General features: G+C 37.7%; 1 protein-coding gene across 8 annotated transcripts; it reads right to left on the bottom strand.

Annotated features, from left to right (window-relative positions):
• Positions 1 to 24: 24 nt before the first annotated feature.
• On the bottom strand, positions 25 to 26,753 carry kcnq2a (potassium voltage-gated channel, KQT-like subfamily, member 2a; the record flags this gene model as incomplete). 8 transcript variants are annotated; one of them, XM_079638199.1, is made up of 12 exons in its annotated part: positions 26,320 to 26,753; positions 18,592 to 18,682; positions 17,998 to 18,124; positions 16,787 to 16,962; positions 15,357 to 15,485; positions 14,931 to 15,041; positions 14,743 to 14,838; positions 14,321 to 14,415; positions 14,089 to 14,151; positions 13,570 to 13,599; positions 12,306 to 12,449; positions 8,930 to 9,068 (listed from the first exon to the last, which is right to left on the bottom strand). In XM_079638199.1, the coding sequence occupies exons 1-11, from the start codon at positions 26,604 to 26,606 to the stop codon at positions 12,335 to 12,337; spliced, it is 1,320 nt and encodes a 439-aa protein (XP_079494325.1). In that variant the 5' UTR covers positions 26,607 to 26,753. The 8 variants fall into 8 exon arrangements, with proteins under 8 accessions (XP_079494327.1, XP_079494330.1, XP_079494328.1 ...); XM_079638200.1 differs by having other exon boundaries at positions 12,306 to 12,403; XM_079638206.1 differs by lacking the exon at positions 26,320 to 26,753 and adding an exon at positions 25,238 to 25,360 and having other exon boundaries at positions 18,538 to 18,682.
• Positions 26,754 to 26,885: the final 132 nt, after the last annotated feature.

Here is a 26,885-nt window from a genome sequence, read left to right as displayed (position 1 = left end):
CCGCATAAAATATGATTTCTTAGTGCAAGTTACCAAATTCTAGAAAATTTAAACCGATTGCATACAATAGCATGGATATTTCTCCTTTAACAATCACCAGGGTTTCTGGAAATATTAGTTCCTCAAAAAGCACGTCTCTCTCTGTGAGTGCTTTGACTTTAAAAAGTAGCTATACAAATTAATTCATCTTTCAACCCTTCTCAGATAAGAAATGTAAGAGGGGAAAAGTACCTGTAAGGCATGCTCAGCTTTCTGTCGTCGTTTTCTTTGGCTGAAATTATTTTCTTCATTGGAACCTTTCAATTTATAATGTTCATTAAATGCTTACTACGAACACATGCCCTGATTAACTACTCGTTTCGCATAACAGTCTTATAACGCATTTCAGAAAAGACAATGTAAATAAATAAATATCTTGTGAATCAAAATTACAGTTGTAAGGTAAAGTGCACTTGAAACTGCAATCGCTGTGGTGACTACGCAAACTAATAAAGTAGAGGTGCCTTGTTTGATTTGAGTAAGATCCATGCCGGTAATTGAATACACACAATCTTTTCCGCTTGTGAACGCACATATCCTCAGCCTACTCGTTTGGGGTCTTTTTTAAATCGCAATGTTCATGATTCGTTCTCGCTGCTGTTGCATCAGTAATCACTCCCACGTGTGTGTTTTTCCGACAGTTTTAAATGGCCACATACATGTCCATCTGCTACATCCAGGACACTGGTCCGCACAACATAAATTCAGAACTACTTCAGACCGGGCCACATCCTGTCACCGAAAGGCCCCTCTCCTGTAAACGAGAGAGGTGACGGTGCTCCGGGCGTATACAGGTCGGAGTCCGTATCTGACTCTCCCTCGGCCAGATAAGGCTTGAGACGGGTGCACAGCGTCCCGCCTCCTCCACCAAAAAGCCCCAGACCCACCGGAGGCACATATTCCCCTTCTCTGGCCTGAGAAATGCTAAAGCCACTAAAAGAGCGGTCTAGTTCCGCATGGTCCACCGAGGGAATGGACAGAGACGTGTCACTCTCGACGGCTGCCTGCTGCTGGATGGGTCTCCTGGACCTGCGCGAGCGGCTGTTGTCCCCGCTCTCGTGGAACGGTGGAGGCGGGAGGCGGTACAGTGAGGGGTCGTCGGTGCCTATCGGTGACACTCCTCGGCTGTTGTTCCAGAGAGGCACGCTGAGGGGATGTTCTTCCTGCTGGTGCCACGAGGTAGAGGGCCGACACTGGCTGTCTGTGGGAGTCCTGTTGGGACCAGGATGGACAGGGGACCCGCTCTTGTTTTTGTCCTCGTCCTCGTTCTGTGCTTTCTCGCTCTTATCGTCAGGGCTGTGGTAAGGAGGAGCAGGGTAAGGGATTTTAAAGCCCAGGAGAGCTTCGGTCTCAGATCGCGGGATGCCCATTTGTGTGGTATACACGCTGACCAAAAAGTTGAGTTTGAGGTCCATTGCCCCCACCTGCACAAGGACAGACAACCGGACTCTTCAGCACTAACATATATGGGGCTATACAACCACATCAGATGAACTTGACACAACGTGGTTCACCTGTTTCTCCATCTTGTTCAGACGTCCCATCATGCTCTGGTCCTCAGCCATCTCTGTGTCGCTTTTAGGTTTGTCCTTTTCTCCTGTCCCGCCTCCTTTTCCCACAATCTGATCCACTCTAGTGATCCAATAGACCATCACTTCGACACATAGTCAATACGCCCTCATTCACACTGAGATTCAGTGGTTAACTGTGCACTGTACCTTGTCAAGTTAACAGAAATTAGCTTTATGGAGGAGAGCTTGACCATGCGAATGCAAACATAGGACAGCAGGGTTTAAATCATAGGGAAGAAAATGATTTGAAGCTTGATTTGCAGAAAGTGAATATATGTGATATTGCATGCTGCGTGCCACACTGCAAAGTTGTTAATCCGCATGCATTCATCAGGGTCTTCAAAAAGATGAATCTTTCAAACAAAGATGTGCTGCAGCATTGCACTGAGATGAACGCTCACATTACTGCAGTGAAAACACATCTGAGTGTCTTTCTCAGCAAAGTTACTGACAGCAGTGTTGGGGAGTAACTGACTAAAAATAAAGAAACGGCTAATTGAACTACATATTTCAGAGGGGAAAATCTGATTCATTCATTCTAGTGAATCAGAATTTAGTGAACCAATTTGTCCTAAATGGCTCTATCTATCAAGTGTGATTCTTTCTTTTAAAACATTCTAGTGAATATTTGTTTTCCTAAAGCCCTCTATGTCTAGTATTGGTTAGAATCAGTATTGCGTTTATACAGTATATATCGTTAAAAAAACTAAAACTGACATAAAAATAAATTCAAACTATTAAGAAATGTATATATATATATATATATATATATATATATACCGTATATAAACAATAAAAACACAAGCACGTAATAAAATGACTAAAAATGAAACAATATTTCATTATTCGAATTCAAAATACTTATAAAAACTACAATAGTACATAAATAATATTAAAATAACTCTGGTCAGAATCATTCCTTCTAGTAAATTGGTTCGATTGAGAGGTTCATGTAAATGACTAATAACACAGCTTCAATTTGAGTCCCTGCGATATTTAGTCCCTGCGATATTTAGTACTTCTTTATAATGGAATATTTTGTTAAATGCTGCTGTCAATTATTGTTAGATTGTTAGATTAACGGAGCATTTTGTTAATATATCTGTTCAAATTTGGTACTTTCACCTTAACTGAGATTATTGATTTACTCAAAAACCCAGTAAAATATATCTCAGATAAAATTATAAATAATATCATCAGATAGTTGTATTTAGAAAATGTTTTGCCCCCTTAAGGCCCCGATATACTTCAAGTGAAATTGTTTTTTAAGAGTTTGAAACAGCGGCTGGTAAACACCTTTGTACTACCATTGGTCTGTGGCGATTACGTAATAGGTTGGTGTGTGTGGAGACTCCACCTTCTTTCACGCCGAAATCTTTTCCAGTTCATTTCTCCTGTTCAATCCGTGGAGGTTTGTAATTCTGATGAAGCGAGACACTGACACTGTTTTTCGTGTGTAATAAGGTAAAGCTGCTTGATTTTAAGCAATCTATTGTATTAAAGTGCTATAAAAATAAACGTGTATTTTACTAGAGTGACGAATTGCAGAGCTCGTGCAAACAGATCCACGTTGCAATGATCAGATGCTTTTCTTATGCTTTATTAAAAAAAATGCTTTCTGCTTTTCTCAATTGTGTTGTGTGTTTATTTTGTTATTGAGAGGAAAGCACATATTTACATATTCATCTAAACGCCGTCTCAGCAGTGTGGCCGGCTTCGGATGTTCGCTTACAGTGTATCGCTGCTCACGTATTTAGAACTTTGTTTTACCCTGAGTATATCAGGGCCTTTAAAATATCTTCCCCAACACTGATTGGCAAACATACAAATGACAATGAATTTGTATTATAAAAAATGTGGGGAAATAAATTATAATTAATTCACAATGTCACCTGGTTCCATGCCTTATGATGCTTTGTGTTTTAAACACTGTATATTTTAGTTATTCTCTCTTTTTTGAACCCTGGAACATCATGCACAATTGCATCAGTCCCCCGGTAAGCAGGCTGCATGGTCACACCATAGTGAGTAATATTGCACAGCATAAAGACGCATTTTTTTATATATATCATTTTATAAATGAACTTCTAAAGCTAAAGCATTCAAGTAATTATGGATACTTACACCCATCCAAAATGCAATTCTTTCTCAATGTGAACGTAGAATATCCAGTCAACAATGCTACCAGTTATCGACAAGTTTCTCCTCATGTTTCTCTTTGACATTATACACGTCTAGTTTTATACTATGCTGTCCAATAATAAACCCATTCAGCCTGGGAAGGCCATTGGTGAATTGATTACGTACTTCTTGTGACGAGGGGTCGAGGGGGGAGGGGGACCCACAATCAAATCTATCCTGGCAAAGCACACAGAGAGAACATGGATACCAAGCATCATCAAGCAACACATGGGAACCATTCCATATACCCCAGCGAGAACCGTCGACAAATAAGAAAGAATATATTCCATACATGTCTGTTCTCACCCAGTTCTAGGAACAGTGTTTCATGTTTACATGTATGAGAGAAATGGTTTTTGCTGTTGGAATATATTGGTATATGTGTGGATGCTCTTTCACAACATATATGAGGCTTATTTGAGAGAAAAGGAGTGAATCTGAATTCAAATCATTTTGGATGTGACACAGACAACAACCACTGTGAATGTGATTTTGATCAAGCAGTGTTAAAGTATCTTTCAGCAATTTTTTAAATCTTTCTTCAATACCAAACAGTGACCACCAGAGGTTGCAGCCAACAGTCCAGCTACAGCTCTTGACAAATACGGATTGACCACTGAAACGGGTGGACCGTGTCATTGTCACCGTAATGGTGAAAACTTTGTCATGTTCTTTACGAACTAAAGTCTTGCCTGGACTGAAGGTTTTTGATGCGTGACAGCATGTCCAGATGGCCGGCTGAATACTGCTCAATCACATCCATCACGTCATAGGGCCTGAGGCTCTCTTTAAATCTCCTTTTAGACACCAGGAACCGCATAATACTGGGGAAGACAGAAAAGTTACTGTAACAGAGCAATAACAAAATTTAATAAACACTTGACTGTCCCACCAGTTAAATGACTGTTTTCAGTTTTTTTTAATAATTATAAATAATTTATCCATTTAAAAAGTATTTAAAAAAAAAATTTAATCACATAATTTAGTTTTATTGTGTTTAAAAAATAATAATAATATGTAAAACCAAGAACGTACACTTCCTAATTTGTTTTAGTCGGGTGATAAATGCGTCTTACCAGATTGCTCTGATGGTGACCTTGAGTCCCGGAGACAGATCCGGCACAAACTCGCAGTTGAAAGCCCTGTCGTCCCCAAGCTCCTCTGGAAGGCTCGCCTCTACAACACACAAACGCACAGGCTGCTCCCAATGTAAAGAGTCCTAATGTTAACGATGAACAGCCATTTGACAAGATGAAAGATTACGGAAATCATCTGCCTTGGCAGACATGCTCGATTAACTGCTAAGGTGCTTCACATTATACAACAGTTAGTTCCAGTGCTTGAATTTGATTGGCCAAGCGGCGTTCCAAGAGTGATTTTTAGTCAAACAGCACTTGGACTTTTCACTGTTAGAATCACTCTGCTTGTCTACATCCCTGGCGTTCCAAACCAGAGTATGTGACAGGTGTGGAGTGAAAGCAGTGTTGAGTGGTTTTTCATACAGGTAACTCGAAATAATATCCTTTTTACAGAACTGTTGTATAAAATCAATATCACGCATGCAAATGATGTTGTTCTGAATTTTAGCATGACTATTTCAGTCAAGAGGCTGCAGGTATGCTATGCACAGCTATGCTGAAATTCAGTACATTTGCTCATGATATTTTGCTAGATTAAAACCCATCATAGATTATCATACAGGTTTGGAACAAATTGTTTTGTGTGAGGACTATTCCTTACGCATATCTTTTAGTAAGGCACAATTCAATCACACATTAGACACACTTTGGAAAAAAGTCAATTCTACTGTATATGACAAGTGAGATTTTTAAAATTGTAATTCATTTATTCCACTCTTCAGAAGTCAAACTTCTGAAACTGATAGCCCTGCTAATCTCAGGATCACTTTGTCAGCATTAGTCTTTTTTTTTTTTGACAGAAGCTTCAGACATGCTTTTATGTTTCTATGTGCATTTGGAGCTGAAACAATAGTTTTACTCATGCATGAAGCACTTACCAGAACCTGCTAGTCTGAGCATTTAGCGCGATAGCATATGTGAGAGAAACTTTTGTGCGCCTAACAAAATATAGCAATCGCTAAATTTCAACCCCCTATGAAAAACAGTTTACAATGTGAAGCTAGGACAAAAAAAGCTTAAATATTAGTACTACATGTGTCATCCTCATGCCATATGAATCCTTATTCACGTGACAGCCGAAAAAGCGCATCCTATTCAAATGACATAACCAACTAGTCGAAACTGCACAAGACATATTTCTGGAAAACAAACTGGTTTCCTTAATAAGCTGATACATTTCTTCATGCAGGTTAGTGCAAAGTACTTGATGGAAAGTGTAAGTTGCAAAGTGTTTCATTAACACCTTCATGGAACACATTCTGTCATGGGATGAGAAATAGATCCAGGCTGAGGCAGATAGTAACGTTAGCTTTGATCTGCTATTGCACTTCACTGTCATATGGGTGACAGACAAGGCTAATACAGCTGCTGTAAAAACTACCCAAGCATCAGAAAAGAAATTCATATTTTGTGTGATGCTTCAAGTGAGATGAAACTTTCAGCCAAGCGTTCATGACAGAGAGTGTTGGATGACAGGCAGATCTGTGAAGATATGCAGCAGCTCGATAATTAAGGAGCCATTTTTAAAACATGCGTAGTGTTTCTTTAGCAGACTGGTGTGGAGATTTTTTTGGACTAGTGCTAAAGAGATGCAGCCGCAGACAACATAATTTGTCTTACTGATTAAGCCCTCAATCGCTGCCAAAATGTGAAGAGAAAAAAGAGATCAAATGTGAAAGATAGATAGAGAAAGAAATAGAGAAAGAAAGAGAAATGAGAGAGAGATGGTCAAAGATGACAATGATTTTAATCATGCAACTGTATAACACATGGTGTTGCTTATATTAGGCTTATGCTACATTGGGGAAGATTTGCTTTCACATCATTACAAGGCACTTTCCATGAAAACGTTACTAACCGATGTCGCTTTTCTTAAAGCACAAATTTCACACTTTTGTTGTGAGGACTATTAGATATGTTAGTTAGAGGAACTTTTATGTAACATAAAATTAACGTAGCGTAAAAAGTAGATTGTTTTAAATACATTAACTGTCTGTATGCCTCCCTTAAAATAGTGATTTTGACCAGTAAACGTTACAATTAAATAATATTTTAGGGAAATCTGTTGAATTTTATATTCAATGCACTGTAGAAAAGAACAATTTTTAATTATTGCTAATTTTAAAAGTTATTGCAATAAACATGTCTCTCTATTCCCACAAAAAAGTAACATTTCATTTTAGGTTATCGAAGAAATAATATTATATAAAACTATCTCTACAGCATGGTGGGAAGAAGTATTCATGTTTTTCTCAATTGTAGACTTCACGCTCAACCATTAAACCGACGTTTATACTTTAATTCTTTAGTTTTTCTTTAATTCAATGGAAAATATATGAATAACATATATAAATATAAGATGAATTTGCAACTCTGTTATTTGACCAGTTGCTCATTCTAGCATACTTATCACTATTTATTTATTTTTTATTTTAATGTTTTCTATTTTTATTTATACTTGTCATTTTTAGTAAATAACAAAAGCACACATCAGATTTTACAGTTTAACAAAAACAGCAAACATTACAGAAATTGAACAGAAAAATTATATTTAGTTTGATCTATTTTGTACCCTATTCATGGAAATTCCCAAAAATGGTACGATACTGGAAGTGACACCTGTTTCTAATATGTATGCTGTAGTGACACTGCTACATCATTTATTTATTTTAATTCTCTAAGTTAAGGTCTGTAATGCTGTTGTTTGTGATTTATCAAACGTAATAACTTGTAATTTCTGCCAACTCTAACCTTTTCGAGAGAGTGATCGCTGCATCACGCTTACAGATTCTGATTATACATAGTCTTCTGAGAGAAACTGCTCTGTCATTTCTTTGCTTTTTGGATCATATTTCTGGATCGTGGCCTAACCTGGAGAACTCTTCATGGCGAAGTCCTCATCTTGCAACTCAATCAGCACTTTATTTTTTTTCCAGTAGAGAGAAATGAGAGAGAAACCGATGAGTGTGCAGGAAGTGAAATACATAAAATGGATCAATTTATATATATATTGAAGTTGAGCACTGCAGAGTTATGCCAAGAGCATAAAACAGATGATGAGAGAAACACAAAGGGGCGAATTCACTAATCACTTTAGCTAACGGTATTTCAATGCAAAAAACTCATTCTCATTCACTAACCACCCATAATCCAGTTTAAATGTAATTCTTCCTAGGGCAAACTTGCTTCTTTGCTAAACTTCTTTGTAAACCAGAAATTTCATTTCGCATAAAATCTAATTTTGCATAGTTCCTGTAGTGAATCAGATACTAAACAACAATGCAAATACGGTAGCATGTGCAAATAAACACACAATCAGCAGACGCAATTCATCCTTAGTGAATTCCCCCCAAAGCATTTTCACCAGAGATGAACTATTTTGTGGGGATCAAGCATCTTAAGAGCATATAAACCTTCTCCTAATAATGTCTTTGTAAAAGGAAAGATGCAAACCATAGTTACTCCAACTGAAAAGCCACAAATCAACAAACATCTTCAGACCAGAATATAATGTCCCACTCCAATTCTCTGTGGACTCTATGTAAACATTAAGTCACTTTCATGTGTTTCAGCAATGGGACCGAACCTATGAACCTTACGAAATACAGTCTTTCTGGCGGGCTGTTTCTTTAAATAGAAAAACGCACCTGCTGTCTTATAAATTCTAATGAATGGAGTGTCACTGACATCCTCTTTTTTGCTACGACGCATTAAGCAATCTGTTTCTGTGCTAGAGAATTAAAAATGATCCTCGCTAGCTGCTGAAGTCCCACTCTGATGCTTAAACTTCAGCATCAAAGGAAGAAAAAGCAAGATATGCAACGTGAGTACTGTAAGTGAGTGAGCGCATACAGTATACTGGTGAATGCAACCATTTGGAAGCAGTATATATCTTGCAGTGTATAACAGTGGAAATCCCAATGGTCCCATGTGTGCACATAATAACATTCTCTGACCTTCAGAGTTCTGCCGAGAAGCTCCATCTTTCATTCTGAAAGCGTGTTTTGCAGTGAAGCTCAAGCTCTTGGTCACTTTGCTTTGACTCTCTTTGACTCCGTCCTCTGTCTTGAGGGTCTTGGTTTCCTTTCCCCCGGTGCTCTTAGAGGGACTGCCTTTCTCTTTTAAGCTGGGCTTACGACTGCACAGCGGACACAATGAAGCACAGAAGACAAACAAAAAAGCAAAGGAAACAGACAAATCATCCTGAGCCCACACTTATAGGCGTCTGTTTTAGTGTAGGACAGACATAATTCCTGAAACCATCCAGTGCTAGAGAGAGAATACACAGTAACTTATATCAATGACCATACACTGCAAAAAAGTAATTTTCTTTATTCTCTATTTTTGTATTTTCCAGTATATATTTTCTAAAATGTCTAACTCTCATTGACATTTTTGTTTTAAGAACAAAACCTCACATATTATTTTCTTAAAGACCCCCTGTGGTGAAAATCACGTTTTTAATGTATATGTCTATGTGGTGTTTTAATATGCTTTAAACGGGTGGTTAAATATGATTTCACTTTTCTAACTTTAGTTAGAGTGTAATGTTGCTGTTTGAGCATATTAACAACATCTGCAAAGTTACTAGGGGTGTGTGCATTGGCACTGCCCTCACAATTCGATTCGATTACGATTCACCAGGTAACGATTCGATTCAACTCGATTCTACGATGCATTGCGATGCATCAAAATTCTACTGCACACAACAAGGCAAATTTCTCATCAGTCATGAGCCAATACAAGCAGTCATATATTGAACAACAGATTTTATTGGCTGCTATGTGTGTATTATCACTCTCCTGTATCTTTGACATATGTCATTAAACAAAATGAAATTGAATGGTACAGGGTATTGTATATGGCATTTTCAAACCTGAGAGGAAAACATAAATCACTGCTTTCTAGGGCTGTAATCTCCCAGTCGATTAGTCAATTGTTGGCCGATACGTTCTGGCTTGACCAATTCTGATTGGTCGATTTTTTGCCGCGTTCATTTCATCAGTTTTGCCGCGTTCATTTCATTCGTTTTGCGCGTTCGTTTCATCAGGTGGAAAGCACTATTGCTAATGGGGGTGTTTTCAGAGCACCGCTGTTTCACAGGTAACAGTCTGTCTTCAGAACACCCCCCTTGTTTTCACTTCTTTTGGATTAGCCCAACCACCGGAGAAGAGAGACAGATTGAAGAAAGTAGGCTACTAGAAGGTTTGCTGAATATTATTTATTTAATTGAGAGACCGTTTAATTCATAGTCAGTCCTCCTCTACCATGTCAACAAAGACATCTGCAGTGTGGCAGCATTTTTTTTTTTTAGAAGACGGGAAAAAATTATTGGAGCCCAATGCGCAGTGCCCACTGTTTGTATTAGTTTTGAGCCTATGCTTTATTTTTCAGTTATGCACTTTATTTCGTTTTTGCTCTTGATCTGGTTTGTTTAATAAATAATATTTTTTTTTTATTCAAATGGACGTGCCTTTTGTGTTTAAGAGTAAAAGCTTTATGTTAGTCTATTCGTGTCTCAGCCGCGAAGTTGCGCTCCTGTGTTCAGCCTCGTTTCCCATTAACTTCGTAGAATCCGAAATGTGCCAGGATGTCCACTTTTCCAAGCTTTGGGTGCGTTTTTAATTACCCGTCTATCGCGGTCATCTCCCTCCGCCTCAGCCGTCTTGATTGTTGTTGTTGTTATGCCCACGAAAGTAACTTTATTGTCCAACTCAAGGCCAGAAAATAAACAGTGACATAATCGATTATAGCACTTTGCCGCATCGATGCTGAATCGTGCATATCCCGCATTGCGATGCATCGCCGAATCGATTAGACACCACTAAAAGTTACGACGCTCAAAGTTCAAAGCAAAGGGAGATATTTTCTTAAAGAAATGGATTTATAAGGACTACAACAAACAGCTGGTAGGGACTACACATTCCTCCCGGGTTAGTGACGTGACCAACCCTAAAATTTACATAAACCCCGCCCCCGGCCGGAACACGATTTATAGATTATCAAGACAGAATATAATCAATGACTAGAAGATAACTACACAAAAACTATATAAATTCACCAACTAACCATTCAGAAAGGTTGTCTACATGTTTTCACTTCTTCTTGAGTCTCTCCATCTTTCTGACTTCGGTTTGAACAATTATCAGTGCATATGTAGGCTATGTGCGCAACTCACTGTGCATCATTTTTAACTTTATACTCTTTTTGAAGATTCTCTTTAAACACACGTCATTGTTCGGTCAAATTTATTCTGTCTTTTCACTTATTTGAAGCACCGAAAGTGCTTTTTTTACATTTTCGGTGCATCCCTAGTTGTTTGTGATACATTAGCAGCACATTATTAGCTGTTTGATAACGTAGTCAAATGCTTATCATATCAATTACCATAATGTGTCTGATGTTTTAGAGAGCGATACATTAACGCATTACCATTCTGATTCATCTTGTAGATGATCCAGTATAATTCACTCTTCCTCTTCAGTTTCTGGTACAAATATGGCTGAATTAAACCATTATTTCAACTTGCCATTGTGTGGCATTTACTAGTTGACTGAGTGGATCAAGTAGTCAGAGCAGGTGTGATTGGTTGGAGGCAGGAATTAATTTACATATTCATGAATCCGCGTATACTAAATAAAGCAATGATGTGGTTAGATTCAAGCCATTTTAAGGCATAAATAAATTATTTTCACATGGGAAAAAAACTTTCATATTTTGATTATCAAAGATGAGTTTTAAGAGAAACAATTATTGACAGCAGGGGGACTTTAAAGATTTATGCATAAAACATAATTCTAAACATTATACCATTATATACAAAAATATATTTATTTGCTTTTGCATGATGCTACATTTAAGTCACTAAATATTAGTATAAATCTACATTGGCCAGCACAAAAAAAAAAAAAAAATACTAAGTGCACCTTAAAGAAAATTATTTTTTGCAGTGAAATAAAATAATTATTTTGTGATGGATTTGATCAAATATAAATGATGAAGCAGCTAAAAAAAAACATGCTTACCGGTAATGTATTTTAATTTTTAGATAGCTGATTACTGTTTATTGATATAGCCTATCATTTGCTTGTTTGCATATTTCAATTCTTAATAGAACCACACTGTATATTTACTGATATGCAAGCTCGCTATAGAAATGTTCAGCTGAAGCAAACAAAAGAAACACAGAAATGTTTTAATTAATCAGATAAGTGCTTAAAAATTACAGTTATGTTAATTAATATAATGACTGAATCATGTAAATATTAGATACTTTAAGTAATTTCACAATTATGTACATTAAAACACATTTTCCTTGGCAAACACAAAGTGTGTCATTTCTGCATTCTTCTATTTTAATAAAGATTAGACTTACATGGGCAAAGATATGGATAATGGTGCTTCTCAGTCATGCAATGCAATGCAATCCACAACTTCTGGATGCAGCAGACCCACATGATGCCACAGCAGATACTTTGAACAACAAAGCAATGAAACACATGCATGTTTTCGGGGCATGCTGAAAAATACACAACAGTTATATTATGCAACTTTTAAAAAAGCAGCCAAATCAATAAACAAAAAAACGAGAGACCCCATAAAATACTCAAGGCCGCTTGCAGAGGAGGGTGGTCTCGTGGGATGGGGGTAAAAAGGGATGGGAAGTGCTTCCAGGTGCTAAGTGGGGAAGTTGATCTGCAAGCAAAAATCTCTCACAAAGCTAAACAAATGTCTGCTTCTCTGGTTTGAACAAGACAATATTTTTAGATGCTGGAGAGCAGAACATTTCTCATCCCACCTGAGTTGACGGGAGATTAAAATACTTCAACACCGTTACGAATGTGCACTATGATGTACAGTATGTCTCAAAAATGTTGAGCTGATGATAGTACACACTGAAGGACTACATTTAGAAATCAGGGAGGGGGGGGGGGGGAAATCCAAATGCTGGAGAGAGATCTGGGCGTGCAGATGTTAGTATCTTTGTGCAACGGTACCTATTGCTTCTTGGGCAGCACCCACACAGGGTGTCTTTGTGTGAAATCGCACTACTGCAAATGTGGTTGGAGTGATTCATGAGAGAGAAAAGATTATACAAGCAGTGGTCAAAATTGGTTTAGGCCATGTTCAAGTGTGGGACCTAAAATGAGAGGTATTCCCCCCTAAACCCACCAAAACAGCCTACAGAGTTTGAGCTAGGTGTTCTGACACTGAATGAAATGAAGGAATATGTTTGATTGATGAGTCACACATTGCACTTGATATTACAGGATTACAAGAGCAGGTCTTTTACAGGGTAGATACGGTAAAACACTCCTCAAGTGTGTTTTCTTTAATGAGATGTTTCACCATTAATACAGTATCTTTGACCTGCGCTGATTATGCTGTGTCAGTATGATATGGACTAATTCATCTCCCTGTAAATACCACTTGAAAATACTGTAGTATAAAATGCAACCAGGTTGTCTTTGAATAACATTTCAAATGACTTAAAACACAGCAATGTGAGCTGTTTTCTCATTTGAAGGACGAAGATGGTGCACTGAAACTACGATTCTCAAGAAAAGGTGAATAGGAGTTTTTGATAGATGTGATTTGGGAATAGTCAAGTATCTATGGGAAAATCCTTGACAACAAACCTTGGAGTGACTTCTGGCTGGGAGTCCTTCCTTTAAAAAGAGAGAAGAGTATGATGTTGAAAGCAATTAAGACATGAGATTAAAGCAGGCAATACTATAGTCAAATATTTTAAACAAAAAAAACAGTCATAAATAGGCCAAAAGTCTGAGAGCACTAGAGAAAATTCTTCCATTCGTTTTACAAATTATATTATCTTATACATATATATCATCTTGAGCTTCACTAGAAGCAAAAACATCTGATCATCTATACAAAGAGTCACATGATCAAACACAAATTTACTTCATTAGTGACCTAGAAATAGTGCTGAATCTGATATATATTTTTTTGCATTTTATGTCAATAAATGTTCTTTGTTGTAAAAGTTTAAAAATCGTACATCTTTTAATTTATTTCCAGTTTTTTTTTATGTATGTGGTCAGACATTTGACTCTGTATATTCCAGACATGATAATCATTATTATTCACATAGATATTTAAATATATAAAAAAAATGCTCTATAGTAAAATGACCAGACCTGAAACCAGATTTTCCTTTCAAACTTCTTAAAATGTCCAGCTGATTCACAGGAGGGATGAGTCTTTAAGTAGAGGTAGAACAGAGAATAGACTTTTTAAATGCATATCAAACTGCAATAAATTCATATCCAGAAAGCACAATTAAGAAATAAACAGAGCAATTCCAATAGGGTCCTCAATACAAATATCTTCAGTTACATTGGTCTACAGAAAGGCAAGATGACTGACTACCTGTACATTGGGACTGACACCGTCTGCTCATAAAAGTCCCATGTGGACACTAGGTCTGTCCGTGCAAGGTTTGTGGCATAAAATCTCCAAGAAGCCTGATGGGGGGCAAGGGAATTATTGAAATAAACTTCTAAGGTTGCAAATGACTTCCATTTGCAGTATAGTATACATGACTGTACACAGTAACCACCAACATTTCTAGCCATCTAAATCAAAAGCAGCATACAGTAGATCAACCAGATGAGACTGAAAGTAGAAAGATCAGTTTTAACAGCAAAGTTAACATAAACTAAATATGATATTAGTAGTCACACTGAAAGTTATTAGTTAGCACATTTACAGACATCAGGCAAGCCTATAAATGTTGATTCCCTCAATATGTGTCTGGTGAGATTGAATTCCAGTAGAGTTATGGGTCTGACCTGGATAAGACGTGCGGCAGGGTTACGGCGCTTCTCAAAATGTTTCTGCCTGTGCTGCTCTTGAACCTTCAGAGCAAAACCTGAGCCCAGGATACCCTGCGAAAGAGAAAAGCGTGCAGCACATCTGTGAGCAATACCTCAAACCAGACACTGGAGAGGTTCAACATGTCATTTCAGTTTTAACTCACCGCAGGAAGAGCGAAAAAAGCTACACCGATCAGACTGAAGGTGGCGGCAATCAGACGCCCATTCCATGTAATAGGAAACTTGTCCCCGTAGCCGATAGTTGTAAGAGTTATCTAAAGAATAGAAATTTTCAGCATTTTATTACAGAGTCTATGAGTGACTGTATACTAAGAATACAACCTAGTAAGGCTAGGATGATCATGCAGAGTTACTGTAGGTTCAATCCCAGGTTGGGATCCTGTTGTGTCCTTGAGACACAATATCTACATGTCTACAATTACTCACTCTGGAGTTAAATGATCTACCAAAGGAGCCGAAGAGGAGTTATTTTATGGCATTAGTCCATTTGTGAAATGGATCTTCGAACAGCATCTTGTTTCAGTGTCTTATCTTGTCTTTTTATCTGATTAGATTGAGTCAGCACATACCAGTCCCCACCAGAGGGCGTCTGCGTAGGTCTCGAACATCTCTGCATTGTCATCCTTCTCCACTGAGTACACCAAGAAAGATGCCAGGATGAGACAAAGGAATCCAATATACCACGCCGTAATGAGTTCCTACATTTAGGGATTGAAAATGTTATGAAAATTAAGAACATGTGACACACTCCTAAACAAAAATAAAACGTGCTATGCTAACTGGATGCAATGCCGTTAAAGATTATAGACATAATATGCCTTTTAGTCCATGTACACATTTACATGGTCGGTGAGATTTGATAAATGTTTCTTATAGAAGTCACTTGTGCTCAGCAACACTGCATTTATTGTATCAAAAATACATTGAAAAAATAAAATATTTAGTATATCATTTAAAATGTAATTTATTCCTGTGATGTTAAAGCTGAATTTTCAGCATCATCACTCCAGTCTTCAGTGTCTCCATTATTCTTCAGAAATCATTCTAATATGCTAATTTGATGCTCAAGAAACATTTCTTATTATTAACGTTGAACATCAATGTTAAAAACAGTTGTGCTGCTTAATATTTTTGTGGAAACAATGCTAAAAAATTTTTTTTTTAAAAATCAATTTAATTCATTCTTGCTGAATAAAAGTATTAATTTCTTGGGGAAAAAAAATCTTACTGAACCCAAACTTTTGAGCGGTAGAAGATATGTCTCTAAAAGTTGACAATAATAATAAAACATAGCAAATATAACCACATAATCTTTCACTTCTTATCAGTTTTCAGGGGCATATATTCTATTAAAATGCCCTCTAGAATGATAACGTCATGGTTATGATGTAAACTAAAAGACGATTTGGTAGCACTTTATTTTACAGTCCTGTTCCCCATGTACATACATACATACATGTACAATTATAGTTATTACAATAACTGTGTAATAACTAGGTACATGTACTAACACTAAACCTACCCCTAAACCTAACCTTAACACATGAAAGTACACGTAAAATAAAGTGCAACCGACTATTTTAAATATGTCCTGTCCCAATTTCCTATTCAAAAGCCAATCTCTCAATACAGGAAAGAAATTAATTTTTAAACCATTTCACGGGGTGTTTAAGGCCACTGAATAGTTTTAATAACTGCAGACTAAATGGAGTGATAGTTTTTCCAGTAATAGAAACTAATGAATAATAATGAATTTGCTGCCCACTGACTAAAATGGCAGACTGGTGGAAATATGCTCACTCCGTAACCTACTTAACGTGAACTTTTGCGATCTCTGTGTTCAATGAGTACAATTTTATATGTAAACAACACACATGAAACATTTGTCTATACATATGTATATTTACACACTCAATACACAAGTGTTACAAATGAGCTAGTGTTTAACAGATAAATGTATTGCATTGTTTATTAAGAAAATAAGCACGTCACTGGTCACCTTGCTATGTGCGTACACCACAGATCCCAGGAGCTTCCATGTGCCACCGCGGCGGTCCATGCGCAGCATTCGAAGGATCTGAAGAAACCGCAGGCTCCGTATGGCGGAGGTGGCGAAAACATTCCCCTGCGAGCCAGCGGCCAGCACAGACACAGAGGCAAAAAGCACCATGATATCTGCAGAACAAGTGTCCATCAGTTATAGCAGATCAAACCCCCAAGACGACTGTCACTCTTTAAGACATTATAAAGGAAATGTTTTTTTCCTTCTTTCTTATCCTTCTTATACTGTACATCTTCAACGGTGTAATTCGATTACTGTAATTACTCTCTCTAAAAGGTATTGCATTTCTAATTACTAATGTCTTTCAACAACACAATAGACACATGAAACTGCTCTTTAATTCTTTCAAATACATAATTTACAATTGCATAAATTGTTCTTGAACTGACCATAGTATTTAAAGGGGGATATAAAAAAAAAATTAACATTAGACGTTCAATTTTGATGTTAAAATCCACTATTTTTATATAGAAATGTTCTATTGTCTACAGTATTTAATGCAATTACATCAGAAGTAACTAATTAAAATACAGAAAATGAAGAGTAATCCCTTACTTTACTTTTCAAGGTAAAATGAGTAATAACACTGCCCAACACTGCTCTCAAGGACGATGACAGTACAATTGGGTTTTGCCTTTCAACGGAGATGCAGTGAAAATAGATATTCATTATATGGGCTTTCCAATCAAACTGATTCTTAAAGGCAAAGTTCACCCAAAAACTATTATTCTGTCAACATTTACTCTCATAACTTTCTTTTTTTTAATAGAACAAAAGAGAAATGTTGAAGAATATTATTATTTGTGTTTGACATCAGGGTGATTAAATGCTGAAAGAATTGTCATTTTTTAGGTGAATTATTCTAAAAATGTGACTAGGATCAGTCTCATACAGTATTTACTGGCATAATGTATTCTTTCAAACGCACTAGTGGAGTTCACATTATTCAGCTGTAGCACTGGCATCCAGCGTATCAAGTGTCGTGATTCAGAGAGTGCCAACCCCTTTGCTCATTTACTGCCCCAGAAGAAGTTGGCAAAGCAGATTTATTGTCTCTTGAGAATAGCGCGAGAGAGAGAGAGAGAGAGAGAGAGAGAGAGAGAGAGAGAGAAATCAGAACAGAAAAAAATAAAAGATGATTTTCTAACCGATGATACAGAAGGGCTTGCGTGCAAATCTCAGCCTTCCTCTCCATCCTCTGTAGCGACAGCAACACCCGGCTGCCCAGATACGCACAATATATTCCACGCCAAACACCACGATTGTCACGATTTCCTAAGCAGACAGCAAAAACTTGATCCACTAGTTGATATGTATTGTATTACACAAGCATCCTCACTAACAAATTAGATACATGTCACAAAACGTAAACAAGGAGCAATAATACTTATTATTATAAAGAGCCCAAGTAGTACAATATTTATGCATCAAAAATACACACATACAAGAAATGTCCAAGCTTCTTTATGTTAAAAGAGCACTGTGTGCGTGCTTGATGGCTAATGTTACACTGACACAAACAGATCTATAAAGTGTCATGTTCACAGCAATCCACATCAGCACTGGATAACGTCCTACTTGTCACATTCTGTCAAAATGTGGAACAAGATCTACTGACATCTACAGTATCTACAACATGCACACACAAGTCTAAAGTGTATGATATAAAAACCTGAGAGCATCACTACCATGAATCAGCTTCCTCCTGTAAATCACGTTGAAAGAATAACACAGATACAAACCAGGATGTACAAGGCACTCTCAGAGCTGTTCTTGTATTCTTTGATCGTGGCGAACACTGACAGAATCAGGCAGGAAAACACCAGCAGAAACCTGCAAGACAGACAGGACAGTGGTCAAATCACACCAATGATTTCATGGAATGCTGGGAATTACTTTCACTTGAGATATCAAAGTTTACGAATAAGCTCCAACTGAAAGGTTTCAGTTTTAGAAGTTATTCATTGACCATTTGTTTTGGACAAAGCAGTAGATACATATTCATGAAGGACACTTAATTGGAATTGGGCCATCTTGGGCCTATCGTTGGTTGTGTGATCTATTTGGAAAAATACTGGCTTGAAAGAGGAAAGAATCCTTGGAGAGTTCCTGACACCCTGTAGTTAAACTCAGAGATAAATCCCAGAAGAGAGCGAGAGAAAGGGAGTGAAGTGAAATGAGACTAAAATAGCTGAAAGTCTAATTAGCATAAAACCCCACTGGGAATCACACCCATGTACAGTGAGAGAGAAAAAGACGACAGATAAAAACTTTGACATTAACCTATGGGGGTGGCTGAAATAGACAATACACTGAACTGACGTCCGTAGGTACCTGGAGACTTTGAAGACAACAACAAACAGTGAGTTGTGAGATCTGGCACTGTGTGATAAACAAGCGGCCACCTTCCGGTCGCTCACTTGAATCCAACACCAAAGTGACTTAAACTGCAATTCATCGACTGGCCGCTAGAGACAAGCTCCAAAAGAGAGTCAATCCCATATACCCCCCATGTTAAAATGCACAACTTTACAGCAAAAAAAAAAACATGTTTACAGCCTGGTACAAAAAGTGGTTTTGGTCTATATAGCTAATTTTGCCCGTCATGACAAATTTGAGGGGGGCGAATTTTCTTTATAACTCATCCGTTTAAATAATATTAAGCCTTAAAGTTCTGCATAATTAAGGGCGTGGCCATTTGAGTGACAGGTGGATTGCCGCTTCTGTCATTACTAGCCGTTTGTCTGCTGTCTGTTAGCCGTCGCGTCACCTCAGCTAATCCCGCCTTTTTGCCCATTTTTGGTTATCTGGGAGTGACGTGTGGTGACGCGCTGCCAAGATGGCGACAGGTGGCTCCGCCCACTTTGGGCTTCAAAAATGCTCTTCAGAAACCTACAGATGACGTCACGGACACTTCGTCCATATTTTTTTTACAGTTTGTAGGAGCCATTTTAATGCCATTACATATTTTTCCATTGCTCTGACATTGATATATTAAGAGGACATGGGTAATTAGACAACAGGTGCATTGGTAGTGGGGAAGCACACAGTTTTTTGACCGTGTTAAGCCATACTACGTGGAATACCACGCTGATCGTGTTTATGGTAATGTGTTGGATTGAGTTTAATGGTTCTTGCTTAACCATGCTTCACTGATAAAGAGTGATGTTCAAGAACATATGGAATATGGACAATGTTCGTGCGCTGTATTTGCAAGATATGGACTTAACATGTTTTGAACTACAAAGCATGAGACGCCACAAGAAGCTAATTGGAAGCAATGTTTATTAATTAGAGCACAAGAAATAAAAGGCATTGGTTGCATCTTCCATCTGTGTTCATGGAGTTTATACGCGTTAATCACTTGCTCACTCCTATTACCAATACCACAGCGGCTTAATGGGAAGCTGTTACACAGTCTATGGTGATAAAGTTAAAGACAACGGGTCTAAAGATTCCCTTTTGATTGTATTTTATCCCAAAACTTAAATAGCAACTAAAACCACCACAGTCCACTTTCCTAAACCCTGTTTCTGCCATGCACAGCAGAAGCTTCCTGAATTATGAGCTCTCATCATATGCAATGCCAATAGATTTATTATTAGATCATTTTTAAAATACTGCAGAAGTGGACACTGCGAATCCCTGAAACTGGCTATATATTTTGAGACAAAATATAACTCAAAGAATAGTACTTGCAGTAAATCCAAATAATATCCTTCTTGGTCGGTGAGATTTGCTCAGCAAGACTGCATTAAAAATGTATCAAAAATTGATTTCCACAAAACTATTAAGCAGTAACTGTTTTCAACACTGATAATAACAAATGTTTCTTGAGCAGCAAATCAGCATATTAGAATGATTTCTGAAGACACTGAAGACTGGAGTAATGATGCTGAAAACTCATTTGCCATCACAGGAATAAATTACTTTTTAAATTATGTTGAAATTCAAAACTGTTTTTTGAAACTGTAATAATATTTCACAATATTACAGTTTTCATGTATTTTGATCAAATAAATGCCGATGAGCATAAGAGATTTCTGTCACAAACATAAACAAATCGTACACAGACCCCAAATATTTGAAAGGTCATGTATATATTCTTGTGTTGTTTGCATTCATTTCTGATCAATTTATGTGACATTTGTTTCAAATCAAATCTGTTAACAAAGCTTCTTTTTCATTTCAGTGGAGAATTTCACTTTAGACAGACATTGTTTAGTCGTTGGCCCTGAGTTTGGATACATTTGCCTTTTTGGACTAAAGCCCTGTGGGCGTAATAAATTAGGCAGGGTTCCAGACCTCTTCATTAGCAAACAGGATAATAAAGAAAGTGTACCAGTATGCTATTTACTTTCAGTATATCAGGTTCCAGACCTCTTCATTAGCAAACAAGAATATTTAGAAAGTGTACCAGTATGCTATATACTTTCGATATATCAGAAATGATTTCAAACAGAGGAACTTTTGTAGAGTGCTGCTGACCACTATAACATAAATATGTTGCTGTTGAAAGATTGTAGAGGTGTCAGATATTATAGACATCCTCTCCATAGGCTGCTTCTCCACCCTGGTATTACAATTAAATGACATAATAGAAATTAATCTGCTAATTTGGAACAATCAAACAGAAGGAGATACTGGTTCTAAAGGGAATGAGGCCAAAGGTGAATAAATGAAGGCTGCATTAATAAAGAGGATTAGAAAGCCAATGGTCAGGACATCAGCTCAAATGAGTCTTCAGAGGAAATCTAATCTTTAAGCATGGACAAAAAAATGCTGAGTCATACAGAAATAGTGATATCAGGAACATGTCACATTATAAGAAACCTTCCTCATGCCTTCCTGCTCTCAGACAGTTTGGACTTAAAGGTTCTCTGAGCGATCCTGGGTGACGTCACTTCTTGTTGACGTTCGAACTATTGCCAAACAAAACGGAGGCTAGCTAGACCCTCCCTCCTCCTCATCCGCGCACTAACAACCCAAACCCCACCCCCAAATCCTTCTTGTCGGTTATTGGCTGGAACACTGTTTGTTATGTTGTGGTGCGGGTTAGTCCAGTTTGTTTTTGTTGCTGTTTGTGGAGCCTGGGGTGTCTACAGAGGCCGCGTTTTTTTAGAGTGTGTTCAGGAGACAGACAGCTAGCGGATAGTGAGGAGATATTTGCTGTATGTGACAAAAAAAATGTTTGGCCTAAAAAATGTGTGACATCGCTTAGAGCACCTTTAATAAGGGGCTCCAGAGGATAAAGGAGGCATTTTAAATATGAACTTGCCCAAAAATCACATGGGTGCAGCGGAATGATAGTTCCTATTTGTCCTTCACGGATGCTGATGGCTTACTAACATATGCAAATTAGCGATCATCGCATTTGCAAATCTGTAAGATCTAAATGTACTGCCTTCAAGAGAGGGGTTTTGTAAATGTTGCAAAAACATTTTGTTTTAAAAGTGCGAAATAGGAAAAACTAATTCGAGTTTTAATAACTCTGACTGACCACCCGCATCAAACATAGGATTTATAATACTGAAATTACCTCAGCAACAATACAGCATTATGGCACACACTATTTGTAACTGCTGAACCTTTGAGCATGATATGCAAGGAACCTATAAAGATCAGTTACATAAACAGTAAAACAAATCCTTTTGACTTTGTCAGACAGGTCATTGCTCTTGATGCTGGCAACAGCCACAGACTAATCTGGAAATTGTAAGGCGGAGTAGCCTATACGGTCGAACAGAGAGACAGCAAGGACACATGGTTTGAGTCAGCAGTGAATAAGGTAATAGAGTCATTGATTTAACTTATTCACCACTTTAGCACAATGCTCTCAAACCCAGACTCCCAAACCCAGACTGAACCATGCAGACTGCATAACTGTTATTATTAGGTGACATTAAAGGGTGAATAGAGCAGACTTTCTCACATCTTGGGCTGGGTATTGACACAAATTGACTGATTTTAATTCGATTTTGATTCACAAGCTTGCGATTTGATTCGATTCCGATTTTGATTCAATTAGATTCGATATAAATGAATTGGGGGTATGTATCAGAACAGTATAGCAACTAATGCTGTCAACTATACAGGGGACCCCAGTTGGAACATTACTATAAAGGTTAAAATGAACTGATTTGTATAGACTACTTGCATTTAAATTATACATAAGTTTAATAATAATGTAATAATAACTTTTTAATGGCATAATAATTATGTTTCTACTCATTTTTAAATAAACATTTAAATGGTGGCTGTTATATATATTTTTAAACACATTCAATATTGAAGAACAGGTTAATATGTAATTTAGTACATATATTATCAAAATTCTGCTCTCTGTAGTTCATTTTTCTTGCTGATTAATGAGTTTATGGACATTGAATGGCTTTTCTAAGGTACAGTAAATGTAACATTACCGTGAAATAAGGTCTATTGTTCACAAATGTTTTCATTGACGTCTTACCGAGGTTGAAACACTGATTGAGCGATTACATAAGACCTGATATGGATTTCTTTCAACATACCTTCGGGTGTTCATTCATGTGTATTACATGTTATAACTAGTAGTAAAGCGGAAGAAATGGTCAATTCATGTGTGCTCGTTGCTGCCGCTTCGCTTGAACTAATGCGCTATGCAGCATTCAAAGTGCGCCAAAACGATATTTATTGTTTTATTTGATTTATATTGATTTATTCTATGCTCACGAAGGCTGACCAAATTCATATTAAAAACTGTTTTCTATTTTAATATATTTTACAATATAATATATTCATGTGATGGCAAATATGAATTTACTCCAGACTTCAGTCACAGATGTGAAAAGTGATTTAAAAAAACTGAATTCTTTGATGAATAGAAAGTTTGAAATTATTTAAAATATATGTATTTTGCAACATCTACACTGTTACTTTTTCATCAATAACTCCAAAGGTTTGTACAGTAGGTCATATAGTATATTAGAATATTTTATTCTTAACCTTCTGATTGCATTAGCTGCCCATAACTGACTATAATCATCTAAATGAAGTCAGTACAATAAGCATATACCAATTATTGTAACAAATACTCTGACTCGCATATCAAAGACACCAGCATTCATTCACCACTTCTAATATCTCCTTGTACCCTTTTCCTTAAGCCTGAGAAATAAAGGCTTAGCTAAGTCTGTACAGCATCAGCATGCAAAGTGCTATCTCTGCATTTAATGCTTGTGAATGAGAAAAAAACACTTAAGGTAAGAGGCCAAAGTCAGCACACTGCACTCCACTCAGTACATGTGTGTGTGCACTATACAGAGTAAAATAAGGGTGGTGACTGTATAAATAATGTATCTTCAGAACTCACATTCATGTCTCAGGGTGAATTGGGAATATATGAGGGTTGCATGACCAGCAGAGCAGACAAAGACATTTACAGCCACTCAGCTCATGCTCAATCATAGAGTCTATGGTTATGATGCTGCATTATAATAGATTGGTTTATTATCTCCATAAGAGATGAATGGATCTCAAAAAATTTGAGGTAATGGAAGCTCTATGCGTATCCAAAAGGCTTGATAAGAAGAGATGCTACGCCTTGCCTTGAGATTGTGTGGATCAATCACATTTCTCTAGAGGTTTGTAAGGATTCCTATTGGGAGTGTCATTATTTAACCAATGGTATACAAAATGCAAGACAATCTTCTAGTAAATTCCAACATTACACAAAATAAACACAATGTCGTTTACAACAAACAGTTACCATCAGGACTACATGTATTATTATTACTAATAACAGCATGCACCAGTAGGACATAAAAATATATATTTGAAACACTGAAGCTTCTGTTCAAATCTTTAAAACTCATATTTCATGGTATAAACTCCCTTCTGCCCACAGAAAGACATTATTTAGGGATATTTATAAAGATAATACAATATCCAACAGGGTTCAAAGAATGAAATCAAGGGGGAAATTCAGTTTATCCAGGATCTTATTTGATTTTCTTTTAATTCCCATTAAAATCCCTTTTTTTGTTTTTTTAGCTCAGCAGGAAAATGAAGGAGAAAATACAACACAGCCCAGAGCAAAATAAAATAATGCCTCATGAGGATTTACAGTATTTTACATCTTGCAATATTTGGCTAGAATAAAAAGCATAAAGAGGTATTAGGCTATATCAAAAAAAGTAGGCATATGCCTACTTGTTAATCGTGGTCAGGACACTTCACCAGTAGGCCTGCCATATTTTCTAAGCAATCAGTAATTTACTTTGCACACATGAACTGCATCTACCCTACTACATTCATGTACAATGGTATTAACAGTATAAGCGTGTACACTATGTCATTCATTGTAGGCTACTTGGCACTTTCGTGTCATGTATTCTCATTTGGATTTACCTGCTTGTCGTCCACGCAAGCCTGCTTTAATGATAGAGTAGGCGTTTTGGCATGCGTTTCAATTGATTTAAGGTAAATATCCACTTCCAGATGTCTTTTTGTTAGCTGTGTCCTGTAGCTAGGCCTACTACTCGATTCAGTGTGTGAGTGAGCTGTTCGAATGATTCAGACTGAATCGCGAACCGATTCAGACCTAGGCTATCTGATGACCGATTCATTAGGCTATAATAAAAACGACTCAAAAAGAGTGACGACAAAATGGGTTTTAATGTAAACAGCTGAGAATGTTTTTCTCTCATCGTCAAATGCTGTTAATGCTGATTTATTTCGACACAGACGTCTTTTGAGTTTACGTGTGAGCAGTTATGACGGCATACCATGACCGCCACGTTTGAGACGCCAAGGCAAGGTAAAAGTAACTTACTTTTAAAGCAAGTCCCGATAGAACATTATTCCTCTATTCGGTTGTCTAAGTACTTGAACGCAAGAACGAATCAACCTGCTCTAATGTCTTGGGATCGCTCATGCCTTTCAGCCAATCATTTACGCGAATACGTCACCTTATCAATATTCATAAGCCAGCCTAATGAGGTTTAAAATGTGTCCCCTCACTTTCCAATCACCCCAGCGACGGCCCCGTTTGATCCGCCGCTGGCACGGTTTCCCCCCTGGCATGCATCACAAATGTGTTGCCGGTGTTGTGTAGAGCAAACACGAGCGCCCTGACGCGGTACAGGAGCTGACCGGTGCTGAAACCGAGTCTACAGTAGTAGAATAGGCTACATCATTAGTCTGTGAACACTTTCCAGCGTCCCAGGTTATGAAATATGCACAGCTGTGAAAAGCATTTGGCGGGCTGATTCTGAATTAATCTTTGACATTTGCTATAGCACAGACAAAACTTTTACACATTTTCGCACTGTTTGACTGGCGCTCTGCGACAAAACCTGCGGGCAGGCAGAGGCCGACAGACAACATCTCAAACTTTCAGCATGCTGGGCGGTGCAGCACAGCTGCATCTGTCGGTAAGGTGGGTGATTCCCACGCCACGCAGTAAAGACAAGCACGGAGCACATACTCACACATAAGCGTGGTAAATGAACGCCCAGCCGCGGGGTCTTTCCAGCGCATTGTAAAGGAAATTTTGCAGTCTGCGATAACGCGCGTTTCTTTTGTGAGCGATGCTCCCCCTGGACCTCGGTCTGCTCAGGATGCTGCCCCGTTTTGTGCTCTCGGAACCGGCGATGAGAAGTGCCCCGTCTCGGCTCGTCTCCACAGCCCCGGGCTCCAGTCCCACAAAGCCGACTTTCTGTTTCTTCTCCCCTGACGGAGGGTGATAAACTTCACCGTTGGCGGATTTTTTCACCATCCTTACAGTCTGACGGATCCAAACGAATGTATAAAGTAGTCGTGGGCAGACATTGCCGAACCGGGGTGTGTTCTGTAGTGCGGTGGTCTCGTACTAAAAGCCAATTGAAACGCTAAGGCGAAACTGCAATGGGTAGTCCTTTATCTTTACGCCTTCCGGCTCTTGCACGAGCCTCTGTATTTAATGTTTCAGCAATCAGATTTGGGATTAAGTGGCTGATGTAACAAATTGTTTCAAGTAGTAAATCATTAAAAAGCTAAATCATTTAAGGAAGGAAAG

Source organism: Phoxinus phoxinus (genome assembly GCF_949152265.1).
Source record: "Phoxinus phoxinus genome assembly, chromosome: 15".
NCBI classification, from domain to species: domain Eukaryota; kingdom Metazoa; phylum Chordata; class Actinopteri; order Cypriniformes; family Leuciscidae; genus Phoxinus; species Phoxinus phoxinus.
This window is presented reverse-complemented; position numbering and strand designations above follow the sequence as displayed.